This window comes from Mytilus edulis, chromosome 6 (assembly GCF_963676685.1).
Source record: "Mytilus edulis chromosome 6, xbMytEdul2.2, whole genome shotgun sequence".
Classification (NCBI taxonomy): Eukaryota; Metazoa; Mollusca; class Bivalvia; order Mytilida; family Mytilidae; genus Mytilus; species Mytilus edulis.
The window spans coordinates 89,145,132-89,156,740 of record NC_092349.1 but is presented as its reverse complement, the minus strand read 5'-3'; the positions used below and the strand labels follow the sequence as shown (position 1 = coordinate 89,156,740).

At 33.8% G+C, this 11,609-nt stretch overlaps 1 protein-coding gene across 1 annotated transcript; it reads right to left on the bottom strand.

The window, feature by feature from the left end:
• Positions 1–4,752: 4,752 nt before the first annotated feature.
• LOC139528829 (dermatopontin-like) lies at positions 4,753–9,192 on the bottom strand. Its single transcript, XM_071325048.1, has 5 exons — positions 9,044–9,192; positions 8,266–8,500; positions 7,232–7,366; positions 6,262–6,382; positions 4,753–4,913 (listed from the first exon to the last, which is right to left on the bottom strand). Exons 2-5 carry the CDS (start codon positions 8,483–8,485, stop codon positions 4,850–4,852), a joined length of 540 nt encoding a protein of 179 aa, XP_071181149.1. The 5' UTR covers positions 8,486–8,500; positions 9,044–9,192; the 3' UTR covers positions 4,753–4,849.
• Positions 9,193–11,609: the final 2,417 nt, after the last annotated feature.

Sequence of the window (11,609 nt, the reverse complement as noted above, 5' to 3'; positions counted from 1 at the left end):
TCATTTCATCTCTAAGAACACATTGTTACCACCAGAGATATGAATTTAATTGAAAATCCTTTTCTAAAAGGTGCAACGTACAACAAACGTACTATAAGTGAATAGGTAACGAATAGGTAACAGGGTATTAACCGATCGCTGGAACGAGTACATATGCGCTTATAGGGGTATTTCATCTATAAGAACACATTATTACCACCAGAGATATGAACACAATTGGAAATCCTTTCTAAAAGGTGCAACGTACAACAAACTTTTTAAAAGCGAATTAGTAACGAATATTTAACAGGGTATTATCCGACCGCTGGAACGGATACAAATGCACTTATAGAGTTATATCACCTCTAAGAGCCCAAATCTTCCACCAGAGACAACAAAACAATTGAAAATCATGTTTTAAAAGGTGCAACGTAAGATACACGTATTATAAGCGAATTATAAGCGAGTGATGGAACGAATTAAACAAGGTAATAGCATGCTCCGAAACGATGTACACCCTGCTTACATGTTTAACTCTACCACATTATGTAAGTATGTGCCTGTCCCTAGACAAGAGCCTGAAATTAAGTAGTTATCGTTTGTTTTTGTGTTACATATTTCCGTTTATTTTTTTGTATATGAAATACGGCCGTCAGTTTTGTTGTTTGAATTGTATGAGGTTGTCATGTCTGGGCCTTTTATAGGTGACTTCACGGTTTGGGCTATGTTCATTGTTGAAGGCCGTACAGTGAACTATAGTTGATAATTTCTGTGTCATTTTGGTCTAATGTGGAGTGTTGTCTCATTGGCAATCATACCACATCTTCGTTTTTTAGCAAGCGCTAACACGGTGATTTCATCCCGTCGAACCAAGATCCATCTTCAAACATACGGACATAAAGCAGTTAAAAGGTAGAACGTATAAAAAAACAAGTAAGGAACAAATGCGTATCGAACATGAAGTAAAAGGATCGGTTGAGCACAAACACATATAAATAAGTCATAAAAAGATCATTTTACCTCAACCAATTCAGAACTATTACCATATGTAAGACTATTAACAACTAGATTTGTAATTGCTAGCAATAACGGAAGGCACCCCTTTTGAATTTTTGATATTTTTGCTGTTTCCATGGTTACGGCGGCCATTTTGAAAATTCTAACTTCAAAATCCAACTCTGCCTATGCCAGTTACCATTCCTGTAAAGTTTCATCCAGTTTGCGGAAAATTCTTATTTTTGAAATTTTTGACCTTTTTGCATTGTTTCCATGGTAACAAGACCTATTTTGGAAATTCCAACTCCAATGTTGCTCATCATTACTGTGAAGTTTCATGAAGTTTTGAGCATTTTTAGAATTTTGAAAATTTTGGTGTAGTTTCCATGGCAACATAGTAGTTCCAATGATCGCCAAAATCATCCAACACCTGTATATAGTGGGCACCTACATTGTTTTAAAATATGATGATTCTGAGTTGAAGCATATCCAAACAGTTCACCAAAAACCAAAAACTCATTTTTTTTCACAATTGTGCCGTTTCCATGGTAACGGCAGCCATATTAAACTATTCCATGCCATAATTAAAAAGGGGGAAGGATATTGAAAATCAAATAAGTAACGAATAGGTAACGAATAGGGAATAGGGAATAGGTAACGAATAGGTAACGAATAGGTAACGAATAGGGAATAGGGAATAGGTAACGAATAGGCAACGAATAGGGAATAGGGAATAGGTAACGAATAGGTAACGAATAGGGAATAGGGAATAGGTAACGAATAGGCAACGAATAGGGAATAGGGAATAGGTAACGAATAGGGAATAGGGAATAGGTAACCAACTTGACGCCCATCATTTTCTCTTCTGATATTATTTACTATAACCTTGATGTATCCAAAATCACTGGATCCTTTATAAAACGGTCTTTAGAACGGAATAAAGGGGACTCATGATCTATTCAATATCAATTCCTGTTACCTTTGTTTTTACAGTCCATTATATTTCATGATTGATATTAATATATATGTATAACCACGTGTTATCCGATTGAAAATGTCTGTCATAAAATTGTCATATGTTTAGACGTGTATAATAAAATTAAAATTTGATGTGGCGGCATGGTAATTAACGTTATCATCATTACGAAATACAAATTACCTGATCTGAAAAGTACACCATCTACTTGCCGCTATACATCATGTACTATTTTAAAACCCTAGATAAAGCCGACAAGGAAAGGTATTTCATCGACCACCGATAGCTATATTTTATGTAGCCTAGTTGGTCGAGTGGTCTAGGGCGCTGGACACGGTACAGACGGTGTTGTTGTCACGCTGTCACAGATGCAAGGGTTCGAATCCCGCAGAGGGAAGAACAAAAAGTTGCTAACGCAAATTTGACAATCTAACTTTGTTGGGCTAAAATATATAATTCGTCTCAAAGTTAGCCCAACAAAGTTAGATATAACTCGTCTAAACATCAACCCAACAATGTTAGATCTGTAAATTTGCTTTTGGCAAATTTTTTGTCCTTCCCTCCCCGGGATTCGAACCCATGCTACTGAGATATCGTGACACCTAATCGCCTGCACTGTAGCCGTCCTGCTAGACCACACGACCACCTGGGTTTCATACAAAATGAAGCTTTCTTTGGCCGGGTGTTACCTTTTCACGCCAGTTTTAATCTAACGTCGTACTACAGTACATGATATATAATGCATGAAGATGTTATTCCTACAGATCAGCTAAATTATCTATAGTAAAGGATCCTACAAATTAATGTTAGATACAGTCACAAAAAAAATTATATTTATAAGTACGTCTGAGCCAGTGACAACTCTACAACAGATTTATCCATCGGATCACCAGCAGTGATGGTGATACATGGCTGTGTACATTATGTATATACAACTCATCTAAACATCAACCCAACAATGTTAGATCTGTAAATTTGCTTTCGCAATTTTTTTGTTCTTCCCTCGCCGGGATTCGAACCCATGCTTCTGAGATATCGTGACACCAAATCGCCTGCACTGTAGCCGTCCCATTAGACCACACGACCACCTGGGCTTCATATGAAATGAAGCTTTCGGTGGCCATGTGTTACCTTTCCACGTCAGTTTTAATCTAACGTCGTAATACAGTACATGATATATAATGCATGAAGATGCTATTCTTATAGATCAGCTAAATTATCTATAGTAAAGGATCCTACGAATTAATGTTAAACACAGTCACAGAAAATAATCATATTTATAAGTACGTCTGAGCAAGTGACAACTCTACAACAGATTTATCCATCGGTGTACCAGCAGTGATGGTGATACATGGCTGTGTACATTATATATATATATATAGTACATTGGAAAATCCCAGAGTTTTGATAATAGGTGTAAAAAACTTAGGGACAGCAGTAAAATGCAAAACGCAATATAAACACAAGTATTCTGCTGAATGTCGCCAGGAGTCAGCCCCTCCCACAAAAAACAAATACAATAACAATAAAACAAAACACATACACTTGATCCGCCCTTTTACTATTTCCCCATCTACAATACTCATATACGTTGCTTCTGTCTATATTCGGCATAATTTAAAAGGGTAGTATTGGATCATAGAAAATATTTTTGTTTTGACATGACTTTGTACAGTTTTATGCACGCCCTGGTAGATTGTCCAGTGCTTCGAACGATCTTGTTTAGACAGAAATAAGTATTTTCCAATTCTTAGGAAGGAAGTTATATGGTGCTATATTGCTAGCATACTCTTGATCAGACTCCTCTTCACAGTAGTTGCATCTCAAATGTATCTTGTTTTCCATTTTTAGAATGATAAAACGTATTACTATCAAGACAAATAGTAAAAGAAACATTTTCTTTTCTTTTTTTAAACACGTACACACGCTAAACACACTATTTGTACGTACGAGCTTACAAACAGATTGTTTACATCACGAATATTTACTGTATTAAATACATATCGGTACGCTCATAAAAAGATCGGTCCAATATGCATTCATGGTTGAGGGCAATTGGTTGAACGGTATCAGGAGAGCTGTCGTAAGCAGAGATGATAAGTTCACTTTCAACTTACATTCTGTCTTGCGACATTTAGTCTGAGTTTATTCCTCAAAAAACGTTTTTGGTCAAGTAATCTTGGCAGCAATTGAAATGTTTTATTTGTTTTGCTTCGTTTTTCAGTAATATTTTGTTTTTAGGGAGTGAATCGTTTGGGTTATGCTGTTTTATTGACCTTATAACTCGTGTTTTTACCTAAATAATAGTAACTCTATTACGGAATTTATCATTTCAAATGAGTATGAATTCGCATGGTAGGTGAGACATGGATAGCAGAAGATGCTTATCCTGTCGAAATAACCGATATTGCTCCTTTTGGAGTTCAGAGTTTTTGTTTGCTCCCTTGATTTGTCTTTTCCTTATCGATTTAAAGGATTTGAACATCGCTAAACTACTGTTGTCCTAATTTAACGTCCTATCGCAAAATTTCGTGACATAATTAAAACGACGAAAATATAAAATTAATACATTAGGTTGAACGGGATGAAGGATTGGAAATTTGGACCGCTATTGACGGAATGCTGAATAGCGCAAATATTTTGACTTGCAACAGACCATATATGGACCTATCAAAGAGTTGTTTCAAGTGATTTATAACAAGTCATGATATAGAGCTTTGTATTCTCCCATGAGGGGCATATTATTGAATTGTTAGGTCTGGGTTTGTATTTAAAGTAAGCGGACTTTTTCTAATTAGAGGTTTAACTAACCAAAAACTTTATTGTGTATCTAGTGAACAAAGAGTAATTTTCATATAATAGACTATTGATGTTAAAGTTTTCAAACTCTCCAAATCCTCAAATTATGGAAAACTGTTCACGATTTACCAACTTGCATATGTTCCAGCTGTATTGTCGATCTCTGAAATGAAATTAAAATTTAAGAAAATGCACAGGAATCTGATGTAAAGTAGTTGTCGTTTGTTTATGTAATATATACGTGTTTCTCGTTTCTCGTTTTGTTTATATAGATTAGACCGTTGGTTTTCCCGTTTGAATGGTTTTACACTAGTAATTTTGGGGCCCTTTATAGCTTGTTGTTCGGTGTTGAAGGCCGTACTTTAACCTATAATGGTTTACTTTTTAAATTGTTATTTGTATGGAGAGTTGTCTCATTGGCACTCACACCACATCTTCCTATATCTATGTATGTTCTCGTTTGAATTGTTTAACACTTGTAGAGTTTGGGTCTTTTATAGGTTGCTGTGTGGTATTGGTTTTGCTAATTGTTGTACGGTGATCTATAGTTATTGTAACGGCTACGTCATTTAGTCTCTGTTGGAATGTATTCTCATTAGCAATCATACCACATCTTCTGATAATATTTATAATAGGGTATGATTGGTGAAGACACCAGACACCACTTTCCAACAGAAATCAATATGTATATTTTTCCTGATTAAGAGTAATTTCTCGCAATTTGATTGGCTGATGCTGTTCTAATAAATTTCAGTACAATTTTTTATTACGTCAATTGGAATTATCTCCTTTATAACATTGTCCTAATATAAAAAAAAATGTTGCTTTATAGTCCTAGTATTTTCATTTTTCACAGTTTTAGATTAACTATCTAAACATATTTGTTTTTTATTTGGTCGGGTTGTTGTCTTTTTGACACATTCCCCATTTCCCGTCTCAATTTTATTGAATGATATTGCCCTTATAATTGAATTTGAATATATAAATTTGTAATATGAAAAAATCGGGATAAATTCTTTACACAGTGTGCAATTGTCCTAATACGGAATTTATGAATGTTATTGACCCGATAAATTCTCGTATTAGGACAATTGAACACTGTGTAACTAATAATCTGAATGTTTGGAAAATAAGTGAAAATATTGAATTGAATGAGATCTGTTCCTGATAATCATTTTTTTAATAAGTATATCAATATTGAAAGAAAAATAACAATTTGGAAAAGCTTCCCTGGCTGAATATTCACCAATATTTGAAAGTCTATCATGGGCATATCATGTTTTTGGATATGAGTATTGTGTTTTGTCACCATTCCGTGTTATTTTTCTGCGAAATATTTGAACTTACTCATAGCAGTTGTTGTGTGTACTGAAAACACTTCTTATAACGTAACCATTGGGTACATACTAAAGGAAATATCTAAAATTGCTCATGTCAGCTGGTGTGTGTATATACAACATCTCTAGTAACGGAACTATTTGGCATAAACTCATTGAAATATTTAAACTTACTCGTAGTGGTTGTTGTGTGAACTGGAAACACCTCTTACAACGGAACCAGTTGGTACATGCACTGTATTGGGTTTGTCAAACTGATTCCTGAAGGTTTTATGACACTGACTGAGATCCTTTCCTAAATGTAATATATGTATATGATTAGCTCCTTACTGATTGACAAAATATGATATACGCAAACGGAAATAACTATGAAGAATAATATCCCACTTTGCGATTGGATAAGGATTTTTTTTATAATTTGTTTTAAACATCGTCAGGAATGTGATTACATTAACTCCAATCGTGACTTAGATTTTCAAATCGATTATTAATTTAGTTGGTTATAAATTAAAAAAAAAATCTTATATTCTATCAAAATACTATCATACTGTTGATTATTAAGATTTTTAGCTGATGGTCTGTATGGGTTTTACAGAATAGAGAATAATGGGCAAAGACTTCAGAAAAACATTCTAACATATCAAAAGTAGTGAATATTGACCAAAACATATAGAATAGAGAATCATAAGGTGCTAAAATACAAAGAATAGAGAATAATGAAAAAAAAATATAGAGTAGAGAAAAATAGCCTTAAGAATTAAAGAATACATAAATGAAGTATCCCTTATCAAGACCCTTTTATCTGTTAGCATTTTGAAATAAACGTCATAATTTGAATTGTATTCTAGTGCGCGAACGACACGTGTTTCTTGAACAATTTTCACGAGGTTATATCAAAGTTTATATTTTTTTATATAATGATAATACCAATAATATCTATATAAGCGCATCAAAATCTAAAAGGCTCCAAATTTTTTTTTACCAAAGTCATACAAGGTTAATTAGCTAAACAAGAGTAGTTTGTGAATATGTGAATTTAAAATAATAATATTTACGCACTGTAATTTTCAATATCAGATATATCGTTCAAACATGACAGTGCCGATGAAATGATACAATTGCTAAACATTAATAGAATATTTACCAGCAATTGAGCAACATTGAAATCTAAACCTTCTGTCCTCATAGTGGTTGTGATGGATGCTCTGCATACCAACTATGAATCCATAATTGTTGCATTGAAAGCTGAAGAATTTATCCCAGTCATTCACATAATGAGCTGATATATAAAATATAAATGACAAATTTAGCTTTTAAATCAAAACAATATAAACTAGAGTGTGTTTAAATTGCATATTTTACATATTAAGACGCCCTGGTATTACTTTAGTATTCACTTCAATGGGTCATAGTGAAGTTTCTCTTTCGAGCTGTGGGCTTCGTTTGTCGAGAGGTTTAAGCAGTTCCTATACAGCCTAAACACCGAGGTTGTCAGTTCGATTCGTGTACGTGTCATGTGCGTTCGACTCCGATTTTAATTGACTATGATTGTCCGAGATCGATTGTTCCCTCCGAGCACTGTGGCTTCCTCCACCAATAAAACCTGGCATCCACGATATAGTCATGGAGGCCAAAACATTGTGTCAATCAATATTTTTGGCAATAAACGTGTAGACTGTTCATTTGAATAAAGAAAAATATGTTATTTATTGCATTATTCATATACTGTTTCAACAAATACCAAATATTTGTTTTTGTTCGAATCAATTATTCAACGTAATTATTAAGGGGAGATAACCCAAATAGTAAACATTTTTTAAAGGAATGTTACAGAAATGGTCATTGATTTTGTTCTTTTTTTATTTAAAAAAGCGGTTTTTCATGAATAATCTAATCTATGCAAATTGTGCAGTTTTCTACGACTCATAGCTTGTAAATTAGTACGGTTACCGAAACATTTTGTTTTATTTTTGAGAAAAAAATAAGGTAAAATTAATATTTAAGCAATTACTATTAAAAAAATCTAGCTGAGGAAATCTTTACTGATGATCCATCTTTTTATCATTGAGACATCAACTCAACTTAAAATCAATTAATTTATTTATTTTATTTGATGAATTATACTAAAAAAATATGATTGCTAATGGGTTTTTGAAAGAAATGTTATTTAATATTTACGAGTCCAGTAACAATTGATGTGTCGTCCACCAGTAGGTCTACACCCTAAACACCATCTACGATCTTCAAAATGGTTGTGATGTACACTGTGGATAAAAGAAATGGCTTGTCCATGTGGACACGAAAAACGGACAGGTTTATCATACTGGTTAACCCATCTGCATCCGACCACAAGATTCAGTGTACATATTAAACAAAGGATATGTAACATCAGCATCATCAGTCAGTGATTTTACTGAAAGAAAATAATGATACTAGTATTTTATAAAATATACCTAATGTAGTAGTTAGAGTCCTAACTTGTAAAGTTACCAGACGGACTTTAATGGTTTGCTTCGCAACGAGAGTTCCGTGAATCTAACGAATAGCTAATACGATTCAGTTGAACGAGGTTTGTTGTAGTTGCTTTTTTCATACTTTTTTTACAAGCGGAGAGCTTCAAAAACAACTGCTATCATTCTGTACTCCTTTCATACACCTTATCGCTATTTGTCCGCCATTGCTGGAAATCACACAGGTTCCCGTAAAATGTTGACGTCATAAAACAAAATGTCTGACGCCACAATGGAAAAGTGATTGTTGTTGACGTCAAAAGTTCAAGCGGACGGGTCAGCCGGGAATAGCGATAAGGTGTATTGTCTCTTCTCTTGTGAACTCGTATTTAAACAGTACATTAGCGCGAGCAATTGCTAAAGAATACATGAAAAATGAGCGACACTGTGCAAAATCATACATTTTGCTAGTAACAAATAATTATTATATTCAAAAGTGTACTTACCGGTACCAGCAGATCTGCCAATCGCTTATGTCAGTACATTTTCAGTATGCCCTGTTTTATACGCTAGGAAAGGTTGTTGAATGATGTCAGCGAACAACCCATTTTTCCTGAAAGGAAGATGACTAGAGTAAGACATCCAATACAAAATTATTTCATGTATTTTTTTTACTGATTGGGTTTGGTATTAGGTTTACTATAGATTTTTTTGTATGAAATATTCACAACGATATTTATATTTTCTGCACCATGTAATCGTATTAATTGTTTTATACCAACTTTTCTGCATGTTACATGTGTGCAGCAATTTTCTCTCAAAGATTCCTTGAAAAGTACAAAGATAAAAGAAAAGTCATTAAAATGATGTAATAAAGTTGATAAATATTCTAGATAAATTACTGAATGTAACTTTTCCCCGAATCAAAGTTTGAAAAAAACAGCTGGCATGCATTATCTTGCACATTCAGTCAGCGCTCGGATTATGACACATAATTCTATACTATGTCTCATCGTTCGGATTCAAATGAAACATCTTTCTACACTATATATGTGTTTCTTAGCCTGGATGCAGATTGATAAAACGTCTTTCTACACAAATCTTTAATCGTTCGGATTCAGATGAAACTTATTTCTTCACTATTTTTCTTTGCTCGGATTCAGATGAAGCATCTTTCTACACAAATTTTTAATAGCTTGGATTCAGATTTAACGTTCGGATTCAGATGAAACGTCTTTCTACTCTATGTTTCATCGCTCGGATATAGATGATTTTTTTTCTTCACTATCATTTATCACTCGGATTCAGATGAAATGTCTTTCTACACTAGATTTCATCGCTCGGATATAGATGATTTTTTTTCTTCACTATCATTTATCACTCGGATTTAGATGAAACGTTTTTCTATGCTATGTTTCAATGCTCGGATACAGATCTTCCTTTTAAACTATTATTAATCGCTCGGATATAAATGAAACGTTTTTCTACACTATAAGTTATCGTTCGGATTAAAATGAGTCGTCTTTCTACACTATGTTTCATCGCTCGGATTTATATGAAACGTTATTCTACACTCAATCCACGCTATTTAGATTTAACTTCTTTTTCCACTATCATTTATCGCTTGGATTTAGATGAAAGGCCTTTCTACTCTAGGTTTCAAATCTCGAATTCAGATGAAACGTCTTTCTACACTTTCTTTCATTTTTCGGGTTTAGATGAAGTAAAATTGAGAATGGAAATGGGGAATGTGTCAAAGAGACAACAACCCGACCAAATAAAAAACAACAGCAGAGGGTCACCAACAGGTCTTCAATGTAGCGAGAAATTCCCGCACCCGGAGGCGTCCTTCAGCTGGCCCCTAAACAAATATATACTAGTCCAGTGATAATGAACGCCATACTAATTTCCAAATTGTACACAAGAAACTAAAATTAAAATAATACAAGACTAACAAAGGCCAGAGGCTCCCGACTTGGGACAGGCACAAAAATGCGGCGAGGTTAAACATGTTTGTCAGATCTCAACCCTCCCCCTATACCTCTAACCAATGTAGAAAAGTAAACGCATAACAATACGCACATTAAAATTCAGTTCAAGAGAAGTCCGAGTCTGATGTCAGAAGATGTAACCAAAGAAAATAAACAAAATGACAATAATACATAAATAACAACAGACTACTAGCAGTTAACTGACATGCCAGCTCCAGACTTAAATTTAACTGACTGAAAGATTATGATTTCATCATATGAACATCAGGCACAATCCTTCCCGTTAGGAGTTTAGTATCATACCATCATAACATATATGAGAAGAACATAACCCGTGTCATGCCAACAACTGTTTTTAGAATAAATGTGTTTAGTTCCGATGCAAAGACCTTATCAGTGACTCAATATTAACGCCAAAATATGCAATCTTTAATGATTTGACAACAGTATCGTAATTATATCCCTTCTTAATAAGTCTATTCAAAGGTTTTGTAAGTTTCTGAGGTGAATACTGACACCTTTGTGCTTTATAAAGAATTTTTCCATAAAAAATTGGATGTTAAATACCTGAACGTATTAGAAGTCTGCATGTTGAGCTATATTTACGAATGATGTCTTTATACCGATGATAAAATTTAGTAAATGTTTTGACTAGTTTGTGATATCGAAAACCCTGGTGTAATAATTTTTCAGAATGCATAAATTTCTCTCGTTAAAATCTAAAACATTGTTACATACACGAGCGAATCGTACAAGTTGAGATATATAAACACCGTAAGATGGTGACAAGGGAACGTCACCATCTAAAAACGGATAATTAACGATAGGAAATGAAAAATCATCCCTTTTATCATAAATTTTAGTATTCAGCTTTCCATTAGTGATATAGATATCAAGATCGAGAAAAGGGCAGTGGTCATTGTTAGTATTTCTGCACTATCATGTATCGCTCTGATTTAGATGAAACGTCTTTCTACACTGTTTCATTGTTCGGATTTAGTTGAAATGTTATTATGCACTAACATTTATCGCTCGGATTTAGATGAAATGTAATTTTTTCCTGAAAAAATATATGAAAAAC

Excerpts from the sequence above, each read along its gene's own strand:
- LOC139528829 (XM_071325048.1), bottom strand. The coding sequence starts at position 8,485 with ATGATGCTGATGTTACATATCCTTTGTTTAATATGTACACTGAATCTT. Across the intron at positions 6,383-7,231 it reads TCAATGTTGCTCAATTGCTG|GAAAGGATCTCAGTCAGTGT; the intron begins GTAAATATTCTA and ends TATTACATTTAG. Across the intron at positions 4,914-6,261 it reads TCACACAACAACCACTACGA|AGATCGACAATACAGCTGGA; the intron begins GTAAGTTTAAAT and ends ATTTCATTTCAG.